The 24574-nt window shown below is 50.6% G+C and overlaps 1 protein-coding gene across 2 annotated transcripts in view; it reads right to left on the reverse strand.

The window, feature by feature from the left end:
* Positions 1-24574, reverse strand: part of TCF25 (TCF25 ribosome quality control complex subunit) — a gene marked incomplete at both ends in the record, with an annotated part of 33021 nt that overhangs the window by 1310 nt on the left and 7137 nt on the right. Inside the window, 14 exons of one of the 2 annotated variants that reach the window (XM_080704041.1) lie at positions 2286-2365; positions 3070-3160; positions 3326-3484; positions 4897-4984; positions 8641-8800; positions 10368-10473; positions 10584-10676; positions 11901-11994; positions 12750-12849; positions 13542-13672; positions 16225-16307; positions 20626-20691; positions 22479-22597; positions 23677-23751. In XM_080704041.1, the coding sequence (XP_080560167.1) occupies positions 2286-2365; positions 3070-3160; positions 3326-3484; positions 4897-4984; positions 8641-8800; positions 10368-10473; positions 10584-10676; positions 11901-11994; positions 12750-12849; positions 13542-13672; positions 16225-16307; positions 20626-20691; positions 22479-22597; positions 23677-23751 (1445 nt within the window). The remainder of the gene's footprint in view (positions 1-2285; positions 2366-3069; positions 3161-3325; positions 3485-4896; positions 4985-8640; positions 8801-10367; positions 10474-10583; positions 10677-11900; positions 11995-12749; positions 12850-13541; positions 13673-16224; positions 16308-20625; positions 20692-22478; positions 22598-23676; positions 23752-24574) is intronic. The other variant, XM_080704042.1, reaches the window with a different exon arrangement.

Genomic DNA, 24574 nt, shown 5'->3' on the forward strand with positions numbered 1-24574 from the left:
CTGTATTATTTTTATTTTGAAAGAGGATCCAGGTAAACTTCTGTGGACCTTGTGGCTGGGGCTGACCTCAAATCTGTGTTCCTCCTGTCTTAGCCACCCAAGTACCGGGATCATAGGCTTGTACCATCACACCCTGCTAAGCCCTTGTTTTCTATTTTATTTCTGGTACTGGGGATTGAACCCAGGGCCATTCTATCTCTGAGCTACACCCCAGTCAAGTGTGTGTGTGTGTGTGTGTGTGTGTGTGTGTGTGTGTGTGTGTATGTGTATGTGTGTGTGGTACTGGGGGTGGAACCCAGGGACTTTTCTACCTCCAGGCTATACTCTCAGACCTATTTTATATTTTTATTTGGAAACAGGGTCTCACTAAATTGCTGAGAGCCTCACTAAGTAGCCGAGGCTGACATTTAACCTGTGTGATCCTCTTGTCTCAGCCTCCCAAGCACAGGGATTACAAGAGTGCACCACCATGCCTGGGCACCCTAGTCAATTTTTTTTGGCAGGTCTGGGGATGGAACTCAGGTGCATTCAACCTCCAAGCTACACCCTCTGACCTACTTTTTATTCTTTATTTTTAAACATGGTCTCACTAAGTTGTAGAGGGCCATACTAAATAGCTGAGGCTGTTCGTGAACTGCAATCCTCCAGTCTCAGCCTCCCAAATACTGGGTTTACAAGAATGCGCCACCACGCCCGGTGATTGAAACAGGGTCTCCTTAAATGCTGGCCTTAAACCTGCAGCTGTCCTATTTTAGTCTCCCAAGTACTGGGGTTATTACAGGCGTGCACCGCCATGCCCAGCATGCCCTTGCTTTCGAGAAGAGCTAAAGTAGTGGGGCATGGTGGTGCACGCTTGTAATCCTAGTACTTGGGAGGCTGAGACAGGAGGATCACACAGGTTTGAAGCCAGCCACAAAAACACAGTGAGACCCTGTTTCTAAATAAAATATAAAAAATAGGTCTGGAAGTGTAGCCCAGAGGTAGAAAGCCTCTGGGTTCCATCCTCAGTAACACACACACACACACACACACACACACACACACACACACACACAGCTGAAGTTTCAGTGCTTCCTTTTCCATTCCAGGGCTGAGCGCATCCCTAGCCACATAGCCAGGAGACCCTACAGCATGCTGTGTGGAGGCCCTCCACCAGCTCTGCTGGACACTGTGACCCAACTTACACTCTGGGTGGTGAGAGCCATGGTCTGCAGGGGTCAGAGCGAGGCGCTACCTCAGGGACTTTGCATGGTCACATCATGTTTCTGAACCTGACAAATGGCTCCATCTCCATCTACTGGAAAGCTTGATGGGCAGTGATTTCCCCGTGGACAAGCAGTCCAAGTTTTACAATGGAATTCGGTGGGGACTAAAGGACGCCATTCTACTGAATATGTCCTGTTGGTCTGGAAAGCCTCGCTCCCTTAAAGAGAGGACCTGCAAGTTCACTGTGCAGGGATGACTCAGGTCAAGCGGCAGTGGCCATGCAACTCTGTCTTTTTGGACTGTGCTGGCAACAAAACTTGGCCTCATCTGAGCTGGGCAAACACTAGCCAGGGCGGCATCCCAGCCCTTTTCCTTATTTTGAGACAGGGTCTTGCTGAATTGGTCAGGCTGGATTTGAACTTGTGATCCTCTTGCCTCCATTCCCCAAGTTACAGGGATTACAAGTATGCGGCACCTCACCTGGTAGCTACTCAGCCTTAACGGCCAGAAGGAAAGGTGGAGAGGCGTTCACGACCCAGACTCCTAAAGCAGCGGCCATGCGTCAGATCCTCACGGGCTCCCACATCACCTTCTGCTCTGCGCCTGCTCTCCTGGCCAGCCACTGAGCCTCCTCCTAGATCTGTGGTATGCACATGCTCTGCTCCCTGCACAGGGCCTCTGTACACACTGACGGTTGCTGAACACCAGCCCCCACACCTGGCCAGGGCATGTGCCCCTCTCCATGTCAGGTGCCGGCACACTGTCATGCACTCTTTCCTAGCAGGCTCGTACTCCAGCTTTGATTCCATACTTACTCTAGGTCCTATAATTAACACTCCCCACTTCACAGTGCCTTCCACGAGGGCAGAGGCAGTTCCTGGTTTTGTTCCTGTGTTTTACCTGCTACAGAACCTGGCAAGGGTCTGTTCAGACATTAGATGCACCAAAGCAGCTCTGTGGCCCATGCCCACCACCCATCCCCGGGAGGGTGACCTTCTGGGTTGAGGGAGCAGTGAGTCCCTGCATGCCCCAAAGCAGAGGTGGGTCTCACAAACACAGCAGAGGGAGAGGGACAGTACCTCTCGGGTCTGACGTAGGAGTAGATGGTATCCAGGGGAGGCAGAGGGTCAAACCCCATCACAGACTGTGTGGTCACATCCTTCAGAAAGGGACACAAATGGAGGTGTTGGAGGTCTGCCTGGGAGTTTCTGCTTCCCCCAGTGGCTAGTCAGTTCCCACCTGGACCCATGGATCTGCTGAGAGATGGCCAGGCTGACAGAAGCAGCTGTTTGTGCCAAGAAGCTGTGGGCGGTACGGGAGGGGGCAACACCCCCGCCCAGCAAGACACAACCGTGGAGGAGCCAAGCATGCCACGACCCTGCGTGTCGTTGACACCCTACAGACACAGGAGCTACAGGTTATGGGTGGCAGAGCTGGCACACCACTGCCTGCCCTCGCCTTCTACTTAAAAGTACCACCTGTGTGGCTCTACTGACCGGAGAGGCTGCTGATACCAACAGAGCCCAGGGCTGCACCACCCAGACCTGCAGCCGCCCCCACTCCTCCCAATCCACCTCCCAGGTTTCTAGACAGCAGACCAGGCTGGAGGGCAGGGCCAGCCCACACGTAGGGAGACACAGCACCGTGGTGCAGGGTCGGGGTGCCAGGTCTGTGCTCTCAGCCTTGCGGATCTGCTCTAGACTCATCAGGCACCCAAACTGGGCCAGGAGAGAAGTCCTCAGCACCACGTGCAGCCCCACTTTGCACACCGAGCTGTGCACACACAGGGAGCAGGGCCACAGGGAGCAGGAGAGGGATGGGGGAACCAGCACTCACAAAGCCCACCTGTTCCTTATCCCTTACCGGGGGCAGGGCAGCCACAGCCTCCTTGATCTCAGACAGGATCACGTGGCGGTGGATGTTTCTGGGTGCGCGCTGGTACAGCACCTTCCGCCTGCCATCAGGGCAAACACAGAGCAGGAGGTGAACTGGCACCCTCTGTGCTGAGCACCAGGCCGCTCCCAGCATAAAAGGCCCAGTACAAGTTGCTCACTGGTCTGGTCTTCCAAGGGCCTCTCAGTTCACCCCCAGATAGAGGCCGCACGACAGCCCAACTCACCGGCTCTCACAAGCCTCCACGGTGGGGTCCCCTGTATCCACTGCCTGCAGAACCTGACGGACGTTTTCCTCTAGCCAGCTCATGGTGGCAGGTTCTTTCCAGAGAAAGTGTGACCTCCCGAGGTACAGACTCACCAGCTGGGAGAGGGCAGGAGGCTGGCTGTATAAGAGAGTGGGGCCTGTAAGCAGCTGCTGGGGCCCCGCTGGTGGGCAAAGGGAATGTCCAGGGCATTTCAAGTGTCCTAGAGGAAGGAGGCTGCCCCTCGGCCACTGACAGGGACACCGTTTCCTTAGAAGCGGGGCACACAGGTCTGGTCTGCCTGCTGCATGTAAAGGTGGAATCACTCCATGGGAACGTGTGTATGTATGTATGCCTACACACGGCAAGCATCAGAGGCGGCATGCTGGCTCGCTGGCAGGGCATAGGGAAAGGCCTGCCACACACTGCAGTCATCTTTCCTCTGTGTGTGGTGCTGGGGATTGAACCTGGGGGCATTCTACCTCTGAGCGACACCCCCAGGCCGATTATTTATTTATTTATTTATTTTTTTGCAGGTCTGGGGATGGAACCCAGAGTCATTTGCCCTCCGAGCTACACCCCCTGCCCTATTTTTATTTTTTTTGGTGGTACTAGGGGTGGAACCCAGGGGCTTTCTACCTCCAGGCTATACTCCCAGACCCATTTTATATTTTATTTGGAAACAGGGTCTCACTAAGTTGCTGAGAGCCTCACTCAGTAGCTGAGGCTGTCTGCAAACCACAATCCTCCGGTCTTAGCCTCCCCAATGCTGGGATTACAAGCGTGCGCCACCACACCTGGCTTTTATTCTTTATTTTGAAACAGGGTCTCACTGATTTGCAAAGGGCCTCGCCAAGTAGCTGAGGCTGTCCGCAAACCCAGCTCCTTCTGTCTGTTTCCGGAATGCTGTTATTACAAGTGTGTGCCACCATGCTTGGCTTTATTTTTATTTTTGAAGCAGGGCCTCACAAGGTTGATGAGTCTAACATACTGAGAGTAACCTCAAACCTGCAATCTTCCTGTCTCAGCCTCCCAAGTACTGGGATTACAGGCATGCGCCACCCTGCCTGGCTTCATTTTTTGAGAAATTAAAAAGGTGACACACGTCAGTACAGATGTATGGGAGGCCAACCTCCCTGTTCCACAATGGGCGACCACGGTGCCATCTGACCACACGTCCTGCTCTCCTGCAGCAGAAGGCATCTGTGAACCTTGTGTTTAAGTGAAGATGCTCATGTGACCCACCAGTGCTCTTTCTGAGATTGTCCCAGCTCCAGAGCCTTCCTCAGAGGACAGCAGTCCAAGCTTCCCAGGGCTTGCCTGCCTCCAGCACCCCTACCATGGTGAACAGGCGCTGGAGCACCAACTGCAGATTCCCCAGCCCCAAGGTGCTGAGCGCCTGCAGCCCTTGCTGCCAAGGACCAGCCCCTTCACTGCCTTTCAGGGTAAGTGAGAATGGCAGCTCCGTGCCCTGAGGATGCACATGCAGGGTTAGGGTTAGGGTTAGGGTTAGGGTTAGGGTGGGCCCTTTTCAGGGCTCCGCTGCTCCTTACCTTATCTCGGCATCAGGTCCAAAGAAGCGGTGACTTGACACAGCGGAGTCGGGCCGCACGCTGCAGTACTCCAGCAAAGGCATGAGGACTGCAGGAGGAAGCAAAGGCCCCGTGTGCTCAGTGGCTCGATATGGCTCCCACTCCCACAGCAGATGACAAGGGACACAGTGGTGTCCCTTCTACAGACAAGCTCATGTTTTGTTTGTGATGCTGGGGATTGAACACAGAGGTACCCTACCACTGAGCCACATCCTAGCCCTTTTCATTTTATATTTACTTTTAATTTTTAATTTTCATTTTTTGTGGTACTGGGAATGGGACCCAGGGGCTTTCTACCTCTGGGCTATACTCCCAGACCTATTTTGTGTTTTATTTGGAAACAGGGTCTCACTAAGTTGCTGAGAGCCTAACTAAGTAGCAGAGGCTGGCTTCGAACCTGTTCAGTCATCCTGTCTCAGACTCCCAAGTACTGGGATTACAAGCGTGCACCACCACACCCAGCTTCACTTTTTATTTTGAGATAGTGTCTAACTTGCCCAGGCTGCCCAATTTGCGATTCTCCTGCCTCAGCCTCCCAAGTTGCTGGGGTTATAGACATATGCTACTGTACCCAGCTCAGCTTGGTACCTTTAAGGTGGAGGAGGCTGGACAGCCCCTGGGTCTGATGCTGGGCTCCTCACACCAGGCCCAGGTGAACGCCGAAGGCAGACGCTTGTCCTGTCTACAAGTGACAGAGGACTCGCCCATCAACCTTCAAGTATGTGTGGCTGTTTAATCACACGAAGACCATATCCTGTGAGACGGATGGCGGTGAGGCCACCTGTGCCCTGGAAGAGCTGATGCTGCAGGAAAGGGGTCAGGCCATGGCCAACATGCAGGATGTGGACCCTGGGTGTCCAAGGCAAAAGCCTGTCTAGGCCCACCTCACATGCAGCAATCTTCCCTAGAGCAGCCTGCATGCTGAGGCTGCTGGGAAAGCCCAGACTTCCAAGTGACATCTTGGAGACAGAAGCCACTCCTGTGAGATGGCAGTGGCAGCTCTGCCGTTCAGCACATGAAGCCCACTCAGCCCTGAGCCCCTAGCCCAGGCGAGAGAAGGCCCCAGTCAGCTGCATCTAACTCTAGACAAGGACTGAGGAGGTTTCTTAAATAATGGAGCAGAACCTTTTTTGAGTCAGTGAGCAGATTCTGGGTCTTACTGGGGATTGAATCTAGGAACATTCTATTGCTGAACTACAACCTCCCCCCTTATTTTATTTTTTATTTTGTGGTACTGAGGGTGGAACCCAGGGGCTTTTCTACCTCCGGGCTATACTTCCAGACCTAATTTATACTTTATTTGGAAACAGGGTCTCACTAAGTTGCTGAGAGCCTAAGTAGCTGAGGCTGGCTTCGAACCTGTGCCATCCTCCTGTCTCAGCCTCCCATGCGCTGGGATCACAAATGTGCGCAACCACGCCCAGCTTATTTATTTTGAAACAGGGTCTTGCTAAGTTGCCAAGGCTTGCCTCAAAACTACAATGCTCCTGTCTCAGCCTCCCAAGCGCTGGGATTGCAGGTGTAAGCCACCATACGTGACTTGGTTCTATTCTTTTTTTTTTTTCTTTTTTGTAGTACTGGGGATGGAACCCAGGGGCATTCTACCTCTGAGCTACACCTCCAGCTCTATTTTTAATTCTTTCTTTCTTTTTTTTGGTAGTATTGGGGGTGGAACCCAGGGGCTTTCTACCTCCAGGCTATACTCCCAGACCTATTTTACATTTTATTTGGAAACAGGGTCTAAGTTGCTGAGAGCCTCACTAAGTAAGTACCTGAGGCTGGCTTCAAACCTGTGCAATCCTCCTGTCTCAGCCTCCCAAGCACGGGGATTATAAGCGTGCACCACTATGCTCGGCTTTATTTTTTATTCTTTATTTTGAAAAAAGGTCTCGTAAGTTGCAGAGGGCCTCACTAAGTAGCTGAGGCTGTCCTAGAACCACGATCCTCCTGTCTCAGCCTCCCAAGCATGTACCACCATGCCAGCTTATTCTTCAACACACACACACACACACACACACACACACACACACACACACACACACACTTTTTTGCAGTACTGGGGATGGTACCCAGGGGCATTTTATACCTCCAAGCTATACCCCCAGCCCTATTTTTTTATTCTTTATTTTGAAACAGGGTCTCACTGAGTTGCAAAGTGGCTCACTAAGTATTAGCTGAGACTGTTTTTTTTTTTTTTTTTTTTTGTGGTACTGGGGGTGGAACCTAGAGGCTTTCTACCTCCAAGCTATACTCCCAGACCTTTTTTATATTTTATTTGGAAACAGGGTCTCACTAAGTTGCTGAAAGCCTCACTAAGTAGCTGAGGCTGGCTTCGAACCTGTGCAATCCTCCTACCTCAGCCTCTCAAGCGCAGGGATTACAAGCGTGTGCCACCACGCCCGGCTCTAGCTGAGACTGTCTTTGAATGGCAATCCTCCTGTCTCAGCTTCCCAAATGCTGGATTACAAACATGCACCATCACGCCTAGCTTTATTCTTTATTTTTGAAACAAGGTCTCACTAAGTTAGCAGAGGCCGGCCACAAACCTGCAATCCTCCTGTCTTAGCCTCCCAAGTACTACAATTACAGGTGTATACCACCATGCCCAGCTTTAGGTTCTATACTCGTGGCGCGCGAGTGTGTGTGTTGATGTGTGTTTTATTGAGGATGGAACCCAGGGGAGTTCTCTTAGCTATCCCCAGCCTATATTTTTATTCTTTATTTTGATGTAGAAGGCATCACAAGTTGCTGAGACTAGCCTTGAACGTACCGAGATTACAAGCGTGCACCACCATGCCCGGCAGGATATATTCTTTGTGTGTGTGGGTGGGGGTGGGGGTGATTGAGCCCAGAAGCATTCTACCTCTGAGTTAAACCTGCCGCCTGATTATCTTATTTCAAAACTGGGTCTCGCTAAATTGTAGGGCCTTGTTGTCAAGGCTGGCTTTGAACCTGCAATCCTCCTCTCTCAGCCTCCAAAGTACTGGGATTACAGCGTGCGCCACCACACCCAGCTTAGGATGTATTCCTGATGAAGCCTCAGGAATACAGGTGGGCACACTTCTACCCGTGCTGGGGTGGTTCCAATCCCATGCTGTGGGGCTCCCTGGGGCTTGGTCAGATCCCTAGGCACCCTTTGAACCAGCAAAGCAGAGCTGATTCTGGGAATTCCCAGAAGGGCTCTACCACCCACACAGGGAAGGCACCCCGTCTTAAGGAGCTGCTCTGTGCATGTCGCTGGGGGAGTCAATCACCCCACCTTTCGCAAGGGCAGCAGCGCCATGTGCCTGCTCTGTGTGCCAGTAGAAGCACCAGGCCTGTGTCTGTGGGAGGTCAGGAGAAGGGCAGCAGAGCCCTTCTCTTTGTTGCTTGAGGCTGTTACTGGTCCATACCCTCTGCACCGGGCCCCAGGCCTCGCCAGACCCTCCTGCTTCTCTCCCTAGCGCCAAACACTGTCTAATACACTGTCTCTTTCAGTTAGTTGCCCAGTCCTCTGCTGCCTTACAACTGCACTCCACAGAGGCCGGTACATTCATGTCTCCCCTGCTGCCCTCTCACAGCTGGCCAGGCACACAGTAAGCTCACCGAAGTGGATGCCTGTTAACTACGGTAGGATTTCAGGCTGGTTAGAGCAAGTATTTTCCTGTAAGTGCAGGGGAGGCCTGGGATCCAGACTCTGCACCAGGAAGAGGAGCTGTCACCCACCTCCAGGGAACATGGTGAGGGCCTGCTGGATCAAAAGGGAGGCCTTCTCCCTGGTGGAGCTGAGCTCATTCGGGGGGAGATCTGTTTGCTGACTCAGCAGGAAATAAGCCAGCGGAACTGAGAAGGCAAAATTTGGGAGCTGGGAAAGGTTCCGATGAGCCTACAATGGACAAAGAAACAAAGGGTGAAGCCTCATGTCCATGAAGACGAGCTTTGCAAAGTTTCCAGATGCCCCGGTGCCACCGGGTGAACCGTACTGCTGGCCGAGTTCAGGAGGGCACCTCTAACCTGCACAAAGAGAACAGATTTCTGTCTGGGGGAATTTCCTATGTGTAGAGAAGACAAAATGACACAGGACAGTAGGAAATATGCCAAATAGGACGCACCAGTGAATGGGATGCCCAGCCTGCCAGGGCTCAGCTCTGGCAGACAGGCAGCCCCACTGATGCAGAAAGCGCAGGGAGTGGAGTTGGCGAGGCAAGACTCGACTCTAGACCCCAGCCCACACGAGTCCACTACCACTTTCAAGTATTCTTCTTGCCCTTCCCTTAGCATGTATGTAATAAACACGCGAACACTAAATTTTTTCTATTAAAACAAAACCACTGTCTTAATAGAGTACTGTAGCCTTATAAACCATCATGAACGTTCTGTGGCCCCATTCCTGGAGAGTCCCTTGGGTTTCTTGCAGCTGTTTCATGAGCTCTTATTCAAGGGTTATGTAATTTTAAATGATTTACCTATTTTTTATTATATGTGATAAATGTGCTATGAAAAAGTTCAAGCACAGACATGGACAGAGTAAAGGCTTGTCGCCCCTCCCTTTCCTGCGACAGGGAACAAGCACAAGGCCTGTGTGTCCATTTACATTTTCTAGTAGCTGCATTATAAAGGGTAAAACTAGCCAGGCATGGTGGCGCATGCCTGTAATCTCAATACTTGGGAGGCTGAGACAGAAGGATTCAGGTTCAAGGCCAGCCTCAGCAACTTAGCAAGACCTCAGCAACTTAAGAGAGCCCCTGATTCAAAATTAAAAATAAAATAGGGCTGGGGGTAGAGCTCGAGGTAGAATACCCATGTTCAATGCCTAGTACAAAATAGAAAGGTAAAACTAATCTTAACACATCGTATCTAACCCAATATACCTGAACTGTCGCTTCACATGGCTCCCTCTATCAGTTATCAGCAAACAGTTTATATTCTCTTCTGGTGCCAAGGGTGGAGACCGATGTGTACCCTATACTCACGGTAGCTGGCATGGCACCAAGCTGCCCTTCACTTGCATGTACACAGGCATATGCGACTGATTATAACATGCAGAGGCCTAACGAGCATCTCTGAAGGACAGTCACACCATGCTCGGGACGCGGGCCTGACGGTGCACACAGCATTCCTGTGTCGGCCCCACACACCCCTCCCTTGCCTCGTGACTGCACCCTACTGCACCGACACGAGGCGTTCTGTGATGTTCCGAGCCTTTCAGTATTACCAGCACCACCGTCCCTCACGCACACGTGTGCAGGTGTGTGTGCGTGCTTCAGGACCATCCTCTCAGAAGCTTGGTGGAGCCAAGGGCGGGAGAGAGGCGGGAGAGCTTTGGGGTCCATCCTGGCTTCCCCACATTCTTACTGCTTTCCACAAAACTGCCTAGGTATACACAGTGCCAAACTGTGAAAGGTGAGGGAGACACCGACCTGCTCCACAGGTCAGTGCCGGCTCACACCTACCTCCCACTCTTGGAAGAGGCGGATCAAATACTCGTAGTTTCGGGCCCGTAAGGCCAGGTGGTCAATAAGCAGCAGCATGCACAGCGGGTCCTCATCCGGCTCAAGGCTTCCGGGGCAGCATGGTGAGCGAAGAGCAAAGGAGAGCAGAGGGAGGTGTCAGCCGTGGGCCCTGGGCCTGCCGCTGCTTTTGATGGTATGGCCCCAGCAGACACTCACCTCAGAATGAGCTTACAGTACTCCAGCGCGGTGCGCGGGCAGCCTCGCTTCTCCAGGAAGTTCATCTGCTTGTAGAGGGCCAGGTAGAAGCTCCTAGATCCAAACAAGTCCCACGAGGGTTACAGCCAGAGCAAAGCAGCAGAGCTCACCAAAGCATCTCTGCCCTCTGACTCTCAGCATTTTCTACGTGGCCGAAGATAGTGTCTGTGAATGTCTGTGTCTGGAGAGAGCCTTCATGTTCTCCTTGTTATTTAAGAGTTTAAAATATTTTTCTTTACTGAGTGTGGTGGTGCACACTTGTAATCCCAGCATCTGGGAGGCTGAGACAGGAGGATCGTGAGGCCCTTTGCATCTCAGTGAGACCCAGTTTCAAAATAAAAGAATAAAAAATAGGGCTGGGGGTGTAGTTTGGAGGAGGAATGCCCGTGGCTGGGTTCAATCCCCAGTACCGCCAAAAAACAAACAAACAAAGTTTAACTAGAAAAGACAAAAGCAACAGAGGAAAGCAGTGGAGAAAATCTAGACCCAGCACACAGTGCAGACAAGCCGTGCAGTGGGCAGAGTTGTGGCTGTGAGCGCAAGGCTGAGCAGAGAGGGCCAGAGAAGTTCATGGACGGATCCCCCACAAGGGCCCGCACAGGGCAGCAGGGAGACCACTGCAGCCATCCAGGTCTGACTATGATGCCAGAGGGAGGTCAGAACAGAGCACACTGCCCGTGTGACCGCTCAGGCCAGGCTGTGTCTGCCCGAGTGCTGATTTGATGGGCACACTGAAGTACGCTGACCTCACTGAGAAGAAACCTTCACCAAGCATACAGGGGATTCAGGTCTCATCATACTGAGGTGCTTGTCAGGCTAGCTTCTGACCTAGCAGATCTGATCCTGGGCCAATCCAATGCCCGACTCTGAGCGCATCCAGGCTGGAGAGCTCTTGGACCTGCAGGGGTCTGGTACGCCTAAAAGAGAGTCTCAGGCCACCTGCTCGCCAAGGAACCCGACAGCTACTCGTGGGACCTCTGAGCACCTACAGCACCCTCACTGCCAGGAGGGAGGGAGGAGGCACTGCCTCTACAAGATGCTCCCAGGAGGAGCACCTCCAGCACCTCACTGCCGGGAGGGAGGGAGGAGGCACTGCCTCTACAAGATGCTCCCAGGAGGAGCACCTCCAGCACCTCACTGCCAGGAGGGAGGAGGAGGCACTGCCTCTACAAGATGCTCCCAGGAGGAGCACCTCCAGCACCCTCACTGCCGGGAGGGAGGGAGGAGGCACTGCCTCTACAAGATGCTCCCAGGAGCCTCTCCAGACGGCCCACTCACCTGTTCTCAGGTCTGCGGTAATCTAGCCGGCAAGTCCCGCTGGTGAGACTGAACAAGGGGTGGAAGGCACACTCCAGGCTGTACAGTGCTCTCTCTGTGGGCCACAGAAACACCAGAGCAGGCATCACGGCCACTGCATGGTGACTACATCCCCCCCGGCTCAAGACAAGGAAAGTTCTGGAAGGAAGGAGATCCCCTAACTGGGACCTTGAAACACAGAGGGTGCCAGTGGGACCTCCCAGGATCCCTGATGCCTCTCTGAGTTTGCTGTAACCACAGAACTTGTGAGTCTGAGGTGGAAACGCCTTCAAATAGCAGGAGGTATGACTGACAATCTGTCAACACTGAACATGTTTAAGCATGTAATGCAAATGTGCACCTATGCAAAACCTGCACACACATGTTCATGGTAGCACTATTCATGATAGCCAAAAGATAGCCCAAGTATCCACCAACTGATGAGAATACAATGTGAACTATTCACAGATGGAATATTAGTTAGCCACAAACAGGGATGAAGGTCTGGTACCTGCTACAATAACGGGCCATGAAAGCATCACGGTAAAGACCACATGCTACATGCCTCTGTTTACGTGAAGCCTCTGCGGCAGGCAAATCCACAGCGACAGAGACCAAGTCAGCAGGTCCACGGCCTGGGGAGGATGGCTGACGGGCCAGGCTTCCTTCTTGGGAGATGGAAATGCTCTAGAATGGACTGTGCTCACTGGTTCTTAGTGACCCATAGCTGAGCTCTATGCTATGCGAGTTCTGTTTTAAGGTGCCCCCAGCAAGGTCGCTGCCTTCCCGGCTGGAGCTGCTCCTGGAGAGGTAGGGACAGGTGTGTCTCACCTATTAAGTCTCGTGCCATCTCCTGGTCCTCTTGAAAGCGGCAGGCATCACTGAGCTGCAGGAGCGAGTCAACGTGATAGGGGCTTGTCTGGAGCAGAACCTACCAAAATGGAAGGCAGCCCTGAAGGAAGGTTGCAGGAGAAGCCTGGCAGGGCACACCCTGGAGGGAAGCAGACCCTGCCCACACTGGGAGAAATCACCACCAGGATGACAGTCACGACTCCCTCCCTGCCCAGGGGATGCACTGCTACGCACCGAGCCTCTCGCCTGGTTCAGGAGGGAAGTGAGAACTAGCCTGCCCCAGCCAGGACCACTGTGGCTCTCCATGTCTCCAGAAAGGGATGGGGACAAGCAGTCCTCTTTTCCCACATGGAAAGCCAGCAGCAAGCTGGTCCAGGATTGGCTAGACTTGGGGCACAGAGGATGAGCTCCTTCTGGCCCTCAGTGATCACAGACCAAGCATGCCTTGAGTATGAGGCCAGTGGACACAGGCCTCGATGGCAGATGGGGCAGCTGCAGGGGGCCAGAGAATCTGAGGGCTCCCTGTTGTGTCAGCTGAGCTGGAGGCAAACACAGAGCCTGAGAAGAACCACAGCGCTTCTACACGCGGCCCCCGGTGCGGGGACGTGGAGACGGCGTGGCTCGAGGCCGAGCATAGAGGACTTCATTTTGCTTAGTCTTCACATGTGCCCTACTCTGGTCCCAGGGTCTGCTGCACTGCACAAGAAGTCCCTACCCAGGCTCGGACACAGGACTCTGCCCTGCCCCGTAGGAATGGCAGGGCTCACGCACCACGATGTTGTTTGGCTCCATGGACTCCACAGCCACCAGGAACTTGTGTTGTGCCTGCTGGTATTCCTCGCTGTGCTCAAATGCGAAGAAGGAAAGGCCTTTTTTTGATTCCAGCAGCCGCATTGACAGACCTGTGAAGAAAGAGTGCTCAGGGAGGGTGTGCTGGGGCTATGCAGGGCACAGCAACTCCAAGCACAGCCACACACCCTCAGGTTGTTCTTGGCAAGGGTTCTGTGATACTGACACACTCAACCTGAGCGGCACTCATGAAGATCACCCAGGTGTAGGGCTGGAACCTCCACACCTCAGGTGGTGCCTGCCGAGCGCTCTCCCAGAACACCTGGGACCTACTTCCCACCACTTGCTTGGGCTGCACCAGAAACTGCTACTGCTTTGGCTTTCTTTTTTTTTTAATATTTCTTTGTGGTACTAGGGATGGAACCCAGGGGCATTCCACCTCCGAGCTACACCCCAACTCTATTTTTTATTCTTTATTTTGAAATAGGGTCTAAGCTGTGGAGACCTCACTAAGTAGTGAGGCAGGCTGTGAACCTGTTGCAATCCTCCTGTCTCAGGCTCCCAAGTACTATGATTACAAGTGTGCGCCACCACGCCTGGTCTGCTTCAGCTTTCTATACTAACAGACACACTTCCCTGCAGAACTCAGATCCAGCTCAGAGTGGGAATGGAGCATAAGATATCCCAGGATAAGCTCGAGGCCTGGGGATAGCAGGGATGAGATCACCACAGGACCCACCCAGACCCACCCAGTCACTCCGTCTGGCTGGAAAACACTATGGCAGGCTGGGCCTGGTGGGGAATATACAGAGTAGCTGTGAGGGACAGACATGGCGGGGCATGCAGTGAGCACAGCGCAGCTTCAGGGGCAACGTGATTTACAGCCCGTGACGAGACATCCTTTCTCTCTGCTGCCTGTGTCTGGTGTTGTAAGGACAGTCCTTTTCCTCTGGTAACTTGAAACACTCCCAGAACTACACTGAAATGCCACCTGCCCTCAGTGCCTCCTTAGCTACTCTGTAACAGCACTACCCAAGGCTCCAGGCCTGCAGGAGCACATGGCCAATGGCCCCTGCATTCATGCTCCTGTGTTTCTGCTAGGAGGGCGAGGGGTCTGGCAGAAACAAAAAAGACCTACAAGGCCCCAGGTTTGGTTCTTTTCCAAATATAAAGGCCCCCAACTTCTGAGCATACCTTGAGGGTACAAGAGACTCTTATAGAATTCCACAGGAGTGGGGAGGTGGGGGACTGGGGCTGTGGCAGGGATAACAGGGGTCAGGTCCACACACCTCTGCTCCCACGGTGTTTCCCTCAGGTCCTCCAGGCCAACCACGTACAGGGCTCTCTGGCGCCTCTACACTGCGGCCAAATGCCCCAAGGGAGATACTCTATGCCTCTCTGCACTGCTGCTGAATTACGTGCACTTGATAGTTTGCAATAAAGCATAAAATTATTTTACTTTAAAAATTAAGTTGGAAAGCTGGGCGTGGTGGCGCACGCTTGTAATCCCCGCGCTTGGGAGGCTGAGACAGGAGGATCGCACAGGTTTGAACCCAGCCTCAGCTACTTAGTGAGGCTCTCAGCAACTTAGTGAGACCCTGTTTCCAAATAAAACTATAAAATAGGTCTGGGAGTATAGCCCGGAGGTAGGAAGCCTCTGGGTTCCACCCCCAGCACCACCAAAAAAAATAAAATAAAGTAACTTGAAGCCAGGTGTGGTGGCGCATGCTTGTCCCTGCACTTGGGAGGCTGAGACAGGAGGATCACACAGGTTCGAAGCCAGCCTCAGCTACTTAGTGAGGCTCTCAGCAACTTAGTGAGACCCAGTTTCCAAATAAAGTATAAAATAGGTCTGGGAGTATAGCCTGGAGGTAGAAAGCCCCTGGGTTCCACCCCAGTAAAAAAAATAAAAATAAAAATAAAAAAATAAAAATGAACTTGAGGGCCAGTAATATAGCTAAGCGGTAGAGCATCTTCCAAGTACATATGAGGCCCTGGATTCCATCCTTAGCGTTGCAAAAAAGAAAAAGAAAAGCACAGAAGAGTGCCGTTAGCTGAGCCGGGCGTGGTGGCACACACTTGTGACCCTATTACTTGGGAAGCTGAGTTAGAAGGATCACAGATTTGAGGACAGCTTCAGCAACCCAGTGAGACCCTGGTTCAAAGTAAAAATAAAAAGGGGTAGAATGCCCCTGAAGCTAAGACAGTAGACAGGTGTGAGGCCAGTCTCAGCAACTCAGACCCTCAGTAACTTAGCGAGATCACATTTCAAGAAAAAAAAAAAAGTAAGCTGGGTTGATGGCACACATCTATAATCCTAGTATTTGGGAGGCGGAGAGAGGAATCACAGGTTTGCAGCCAGGCTCAGCAGCAATTTAGCGAGGCCCTATGCAACGTAGTGAGACCCTATTTCAAAACGAAAAATAAGATAACACTGGGGGTGTAGCTCAGAGGTAGAATCAATCCCCCAGGGTTCAATCCCCAGTACCAAAAACGTCGGGCAAAAACAGACTGTGTCTAATACTCTGTGCCCAGAGACCCCAGGGCCTGACCTAGTGTGCTTAAGCCCTCAAAAATATTCCATGCTGCACATGGGCCTGGCACAGATGGTGGTGAGGCCGGCCCAAGAGGCTCTGATACTAGCTGCAACAAGATGAAGACTCACCTGGTTTGCTGTACCGGGGCCAGGTGCTCTTAGGGTTTGTCAACCACGTACACTTCGGATATACACGCTGTCTCTGCCGTGGCCTGGGAAGAAATGGACAAAGTCATGGACACCCAGACTTCACTGCCTAAACCCCACAGGAACTCTGGGAGAACAGCAGGCAAGGAGGGCTCTTGGGAGAAACAGGAGCAGCAGCCTACACGCTAAGAGACAGTGCTGCTGATGGGAGCGATGGCTCACACCACTGGAGAAAGAGAACGGGGAGATGAAGCTCAACAGTTGGGCAAAAGGGAACCAAAAGTGAAACCCTAAAATAAGGGGCCCAGGCCCACTGGTGTCACACAGACACAAACAAGCTGGCTTTCCAAGGGTCAGGCAGGGTACAAAATGTTCCCTGGCTGTGGCAGAGCACAGTGGATGAAGGTGAGCCTCTGGTGGGTTAGGGTTAGATTTTATTTTATTTTTTGGTACTGGGAACTGAACCTAGGGACACTCTATGACCTAGCTACATCCCCAGCTCCTTTTATTTTGATCGGATCTCACTAAGTTACCCAGGCTAGCCTTGAACTCATGCTCTTCTTGCTTCTGAGTAGCTGGGATTACAGATATGTGCCATAATGCCAACTGATAACAAAGTGGTTTTTTTTTTGCTTATATATGTGTGTGTGTGTACTGGTGATTGAACCCAGGAGCATTTTACCTCTGAGCTACATCCCCAGCCCTATTTTATTTTTAAACAGGTCTAAGTTGCAAAGAGCCTCACTAAATTGCTGAGGTTGGCCTCGAACCTGTGATCCTCCTGTCTCAGCCTCCCAAGTACTGGAATTACAAGTGTGCGCCACCACGCCCAGCTGACAACAAAGTTTTTTTTTTTTTTTTTTGATTTGGGGATGGAACCCAGGGGCATTCTACCTCCGAGCTACACCCCCAGCCCTATTTTTATTCTTTATTTTGAAACCGGTCTCACTGAGTTGCAAAGGGCCTCACTAAGTAGCTGAGACTGCCTGCAAACTGATCCTCCTGTCTCAGCCTCCCGAATGCTGGGATTACAAGCGTGCCCACCACGCCCAGCTCTGACAAGGTTTCGGATAGGAGGAAATGGTAACAATAAAGAAAACTAGAGATCACTGAAAAACTTCTCAAAGAAAATGAGCATGAGAGGCACACTGAGGCCAACAGGAGAGGGAAGCCCAGCTCCCTGCAGACGCCATGCACTCCAGACAATGAAACACTCCCAGAACTACACTGAGATGCCACCTGCCCTCAGCGAGTGCTCTGAGCAGTTACTAGGGTGTCTCTGCCCACAAGACCCACATCCCTCCCCTGCCAGTGGTGTGTCTCAGCAGGCAGGGGAAAGCTTTGCTTTCTTTCTTCCTTTCTTTCTTTCTTTCTCTCTTTTCTTTTCTTTTCTTTTCTGATACAGGAGACTGAACTCAGGGGCATTCTACCTCCACGCTACACATCTAGCCTTTTTTGTTTATTTGTTTGTTTGTTGTAAAACAGGGTCTTGACAGGTGCTGGGAGTCTCGCTAAGTGCTAAGGCTGGTCTTAAATCTCAATCCTTCTGTCTCAGCCTCCCAGGTACTAGGATTGTAGGCATGCTCTACTATGGCCAGCTTCAGAGAAAGGCTTCTTTACTTCAGTGAGGGCGTGTCTGAGCTGAGTGATAGACATGTGGATGTCTATACATTATTTTCTATGCATTTTAGACAATCCGTACTATTTCATTAAAGCAAAACAAAAAAGAAGGAATAAGGAATTGAACTGTCAAGAACAAGAAAAAAACAACCAGGCGTGGTGGCACATGCTTATAATCCCAGAACTTGGGAGGCTGAGACAGGAGGATTATAGGTTTCTAAATAAAACATAAGAGCTAGGTGTGGTGGCAAGCCAGGCATGGTGGCTCACACTTATAATCCCAGTGCTTGGGAGGCTGAGACAAGAGGATCGCACAGGTTCAAAGCCAGCCTCAGCTACTTAGTGAGGGTCTCAGCATCTTAGTGAGACCCTTTTTCCAAATAAAGTATTAAAGAAATAGGTCTGGGAGTATAGCCCGGAGGTAGAAAAGCACCTAGGTTCTACCCCCAGTACCACAAAAATAAATAAGAAGAAATAGGTCTGGAAGTGTAGCCTGGAGGCAGAAGGCCCCTGGGTTCCATCTCTAGTACCACCAAAAAAAAAAAAAAAAAAAAAGGGAAAGAATAGGACAAAATATCAATACCATGTTTCTCTTCCCCCAAAGAGTCAAGAACTGCAGGAGAAAAGCATTTGTTATGAAAATATGGACACAATCTGAAGGCAGGAACTTGTAGGGAGCAAAAAGGAGACTTAACAGATTCCAAGATGCTCCAAGCCCCAGCACCCTGGGAAGGGCCAGGCCCACACGGGCAAGGAGCTGCGTGTACGGCACCCATGCTGGCGGAGCAGCAAGGCAGAGGCAGAGAGGGAGGGTCCAAAGACCCTGAGGTCGGCAGGTGTCCAGGGGGCGGGGCCTGTGGAGAGGAGGGATGTCAGTGCCCTGTGTCATAGCAGGAGTCACCATCCTCTGAAGGAGCAAGACACAGGGAACGCAGAGATCCTGAGATGACCATGAGGGAACCATGGCTTCTCAGTGGAAGTCTTTTGGTAGGACTTAATTTTGTGTGTGTGTGTGGTACTAGGGACTGAACCTAGGGTTGTTCTACCTCTGAGGTTCTATTTGAAACAGGGTCTCACTAAGTTGCTGAGCCTGGTCTCAAACCTGCAATCGTCCTGTCTCAGCCTCCCAAATACTGGGATAATAGGTGTGTACCACCACATCTGCCTAGAACTTAAATTTTTGAAGAAGTAAATATAACTAAAAGCATAATACTATAAAAGTGAATAGTTTAAAAGATAACAAAAGAGCCAGGCATGGTTATGTATGCCTATAGTTCCAACTATTTGGGAGGCAAAGTAGGGAGGAGCACTTACCCTTACAAGTGAATCTGGGATTAGACTGGGCAACATAGCAAGATCCCATCTCAAAAATAGCTAAAGAAGCCGGGAGCTGGGCGTGGTGGCGCACGCTTGTAATTCCAGCATTTGGGAGGCTGAGACTGAAGGATCATGGTTCGCGGACAGCCTCAGCCACTTAGTGAGGCCCTCTGCAACTTAGTGTGACTCTGCTTCAAAATAAAGAATAAAAAAACATGGCAGGGGGTGTAACTCGGAGGTTGAATGCCCTTGGGTTCTATCCCCAGACCCTCAAAAAAATAAAAGTAAAGAAGCCAGGAGCCGGGTGTGGTGGTGCATGCTTGTAATCTTAGCATTCGGAAGGCTGAGACCAGAGGATCACGATTCCTGTACAGCCTCAGCTACTTAGTGAGGCCCTCCGCAACTTAGTGAAACCCTGTTTCAAAATAAAGAATAAAAAAAATAGGGCAGGAGGTGTAGCTCGGAGGTCAAATGCCCCTGGGTTCCATCCCCAAACCTGCAAAAAAAAAAAAAAGAAGCCGGGCATGGTAGCGGACTCTTATAATCCCTGCGCTTGGGAGGCTGAGACAGGAGGATCGCACAGGTTCGGCCAACCTCAGTTACTTAGTGAGGCTCTCAGCAATTTAGTGAGACCCTGTTTCCAAATAAAAATATAAAATATGTCTGGGAGTGTAGCCCAGAGCTAGAAAGCCCCTGTGTTCCACCCCAATATCACACACACACACACAAAAAAAGTAAAGAAGCTGGGCGTGGTGGCACACATTTGTAATCTTAATCTCAGCATTTGGGAGGCTGAAACAGGAGGATCGAAGATTTGCAGATAGTCTCAGCTACTTCATGAGGCCCTTTGCAACTTAATGAGACCCTGTTCAAAATAAAGAATAAAAAATAGGGCCAGAGGTGTAGCTCAAAGGTAAAATGCCCCTGGTTTCCCAGGGTGTCCCCAATACCCCCCCCACACACACACACACACAAAAGGGGCTAGGGGCATAGCTCAGTGGTACAACATTTGCCTAGCATGTGCAAGGCCATGGATTCAATCCCACCACATAAAGGACATTAAAATAAAGCCAGGCATGGTGGCACACGCTTGTAATCTCCAGCATCTTGGAGACGGAGACAGGATATTGCAGTTTGAGGACAACCTCAGCTACTTAGTGAGGCCCTTTGCACCTCAGTGAGACCTTGCTTCAAAATAAATAAATAAATGCTAAACACAGCTTCACATCCTGGAGAGGGCAGCATGAGGACAGATGACCACCCTGGACATCACTAGCCTCCACCAACCATGTCCTGGGACTCATTTCAGACCCAATTCTAAGGGTTTCTTTTGTCCACCATGGCACTGAATGTTCTCCCCAGGGTTTCCAATGGCTTCAAGAACACTCCCACCCAAGAGTCTAGAGAGTAGAATGACTTAGAGGACGCAGCTAGGATGAGCCTTACCTTTGTTCCCCCAGGATTGCTCGAGCACCAAAATACCTTTTCAGTTCTGTGTCTGGATTCAAGTGTCTAGAGAATTAAGTTTAGAAAAAAAATTAAATCCTGTCCCCTACAATGACTCTGGTCACTTTTGCAAACCACATAAGACTCTACCAAGGAGAACAGTGATTTTGACTTGACAGGCCACTTTCAGCCCACTTCCTTTTCCGTCCCTCTCTCCCTTCCCCATCTTTCTTTTTGTTTTCTTAGGGGTTTTTTTTTGGTACTGGGAATTAAACCCAGAAGCATTCTGCCTCTGAGCCACACTGCCAGCCCCCCACCCCCTTGTTTTTGCGGTACTGAGGATGAAACCCAGAGGCATTCTACCTCTGAGCTATAACTCCCAGCCCTATTTTTTATTCTTTAATTTGAAACAGGGTCTCACTGAGTCGCAAAGGGCCTCACTAAGTAGTAGCTGAGGCCGTCCTCAAGCCGCAATCCTCCTGCCTCAGCCTCCCAAATGCTGGAATTATAAGCATGTGCCAAGCCTGGCTTTTTTTATTTTTTCATTTTGAAACAGGGTGTCACTAAGTTGCTGAGGCTGACCTTGAACTGAGATCCTGTTTTAGCCTCCTAAATACTGGAAATCCAGGAGAATGACACCATGCCCGGCCAGGCCTACGTCATTCATTCATTCATTCATTTGGTAGTACTGGAGGTGGAACCCAGGAGCCTAATACCTCTGGGCTATATCCCAGCCCTATTTATTTGGAAACAAGGTCTTGCTAAGTTGCTGAGAGCCTCACTAAGTTGCTGAAAACTGTCCTCAAACCTTCAATTCTCCTGTCTCAGCCTCCCAAGTACTGGGTTTACAGGTGTGTTCTACTATATCCAGCTGGCTCACATCAATTTATTTACTTATTTTTTGCGGTACTGGGGATGGAACCTCCAAGATATCCTTCCCCTAGCCCTATTTTATTCTTTATTTTGAAACAGAGTCTCACTGAGTAGCTTAGGCTGTCTGTGAACCACGATCCTCCTGCCTCAGCCTCCCAAATGCCAGGATTACAAGCGTGCACCACCATGCCCGGCTCTGGCTTACATCTTTTTTTTTTTTTTTTGTGGTACTGGGAGTGGAACCCAGAAGCTTTCTACCTCTGGGCTATACTCCCAGACCTTTTCATATATTTTATTTGGGAACAGGGTCTCACTAAGTTGCTGAGAGCCTCACTAAGTAGCTGAGGCTGGCTTCGAACTCATGAGATCCTCCTGTCTCAGCCTCCCAAGCGTGCGCCACCACGCCCGGCTGGCTTACATCATTTAAAAGCACCACCCCTACTGGGCATGGTGGCACATGCTTGTAATCCTGGCATTTGGGAGGCTGAGGCAGGAGGATCGCGGTTCACAGACAGCCTAAGCTACTTAGAGCGGCCCTTTGCAACTCAGTGAGACCCTGTTCCAAAATAAAAAATAGGGCTGAGAGTGTGGGAGTGTATCTTGGAGGTAGAATGCCCCTAGGTTCCATCTCCAGTACCCCCCCACACACAAGAATAAAAAGTAGGGCTGGGGGTTTAGCTTGGAGGTAGAATGCCCCTGGGTTCAATCCTCAGTACTGTAAAAAAAGCACCACCTCAAGACAGATTTGTAGCACATGCTTCTAATACAGCCTACTTAGTGAGGCTCTCAGCAACTTAGTGAGACCTGTTTCCAAATAAAACAGGTCTGGGAGTGTAGCCCAGAGGTAGAAAGCCCCTGGGTTCCATCCCCAGCACTGCAAAACACAAAACAGAGCAAACCCTTACAACTTTTAGATAAAGATAACAAGCATTCTTTTTTTTTCCAATGGCTTCTTCCCGTCCATGCAGTGGGAACTGTACCTGTGCTCCACATACAGGACGTGCCTCCTGGAGCTCAGTGGAGGGGGCCCTGGGCGGCTGAAGCCACTGCTGTCCTCGATCCTCTCTAAAATGCGATCGATATCTTCCATCCCATTTTCCTAAAAGCACCCAGACAAAATGCCCATCAGCACACAGCCTCTACTTCAAAGGTAACAATCGATTACAGGTGATTTAATCTGAAAAAAATTACTTTTTACCTACTTTTATAAAACAATGTAATTCAAACACCCAAGTAAATTCAGAAAGAAGAGGAAATATCTTATAAGCAGAAGCTCAGAACAGACAGAATCACAGAACCAGAGGGCCAGAGATCATATTTCCTCTCCTTTCCTTTCCCTTACTCCTTCCTTCTTTTTTGTGGTAATAGGGGTGGAGCTGGGGGCCTTCTATCTCCAGGCTAAAACTCTTTTTTTTTTTTTTGCGGGTCTGGGGATGGAACTCAGGGGCATTTGACCTCCAAGCTATGTCCCCTGCCCTATTTTTTATTCTTTATTTTGAAACCAGGTTTCACTGAGTTGCAGAGGCCTCACTAAGTAGCTGAGGCTGTCCGCGAACCACGATCCTCCAGGTCTCAGCCTCCCGAATGCTGGGATTACAAGCGTGCGCCACCACGCCCGGCTGCTAAAACTCTTAATAATCATATTTTATTTTTTACTTGGAAACAGGGTTTCACTAAGTTGCTGAGGCTGACTTTGAACCTGCAATCCTCCTGTCTCTACCTTCTAAGTACTGGGACTATAGGCAGACACCCCTGGCTCACATTTCTTCTCTTATAGGTGACCTTGCTTCTTCAGGTAAATGTAATTGAGACTCATGAGTCCACCTGAACAGTAACGATGCTACGATTTCTTTTCAGGACAAACAGAATGAGATGAGGAGTAAAGCAAACATGGAAATATAGACTCAGGGTGGACCACCCATTTAATCTACTGGGAGTGGACAAAGGCGGTGGGCAAGAGCTGGATGCAGAGGGATGGGAAGTGGAGCATGGACAGTGCAACATGGAGTCCAAAGAGAAAAGCAAACCAGAAGATCTGTGTGATTCTTCCTTTTCTTTCCCCCTGAATTTTGATTAGTTACATTCCTAAAGGGGAGAAATCAAATATCAAGTAAAAATAAACTTCTTCCAGCACCACGCTGAGGAACACAGAGGGAATTGTCAGGTCTGACCACATACCGAGGTTTCTCCCATGGTGTTTTTCTTATTTTTCTGCTTCTTTTTCTTCTTTCGGAGCTTGACACTTGCATTACACTAATAAGAGATGATGTTTTAATCAGTGGAAAGAGAAGTAAAACCCTAAAAGCTGAGAACTAGAGCAGCAAGGCCACCTGCTCTTCAGCTAAGCAGTGCCTGATACCTTCCTGCAAGTCTTGAAGGTCTTTTCAACTCTATTTCATTCCCCCAGCAAGAATCACCTGTCACAGCTCCTGTGGGGTTGCCATGGCCTGGCTCACGCTTCCCTTTTGAGGTGCTGGCCCAGGCTGCCACATACCCATGCCCTCCTGTCCTGCGGCCCCCACACCTGCACCACGTCCCTCCTTCCAAGAAAGCACAAAGGCTCCTTGAGAACCCTCAGGACCCCAGCTTCATCCAAAGGCTGTTCCAAGTGGGTACAGAGGCCCCTGAAGCACAACAGGCAAGTTCAGGACCCTGTGTGTGGCATCCACTGTTTGGTTTGTCTTGGTACTGGAGACTGAACTCAGGAGCACTGAACTCAGTTGGGTATGGTGGCACACACCAGTAATCCCAGTATTCAGGAGGCTAAGACAAGTGTTTGGAAGGTTCAAGGCCAGCCTCAGTAATTTAGTGAGACCCCGTTTCAAAGTTAAAAAGGAAAAAAAGGGGGGCTGAGGGAATAGCTTAGCCTAGAGGTAGAATTCCCTTAGGTTCAATACCAAGTATAAAAAATAGAAATAAAAAAGAAACATTTGCCTCTGTGCTCCACTCCTAGTCTTTCCTCTTTTCTTTTTTTGGTTCTAGAGATTGAATACAGGGGCATTCTACCTTCAAACTCCCCATACTTTTTTTTTTTTGGTGGTACTGGGGGTGGAACCCAGAGGCTTTCTACCTCAGG

This window comes from Muscardinus avellanarius, assembly GCF_963383645.1.
Source record: "Muscardinus avellanarius genome assembly, chromosome: 10".
NCBI classification, from domain to species: domain Eukaryota; kingdom Metazoa; phylum Chordata; class Mammalia; order Rodentia; family Gliridae; genus Muscardinus; species Muscardinus avellanarius.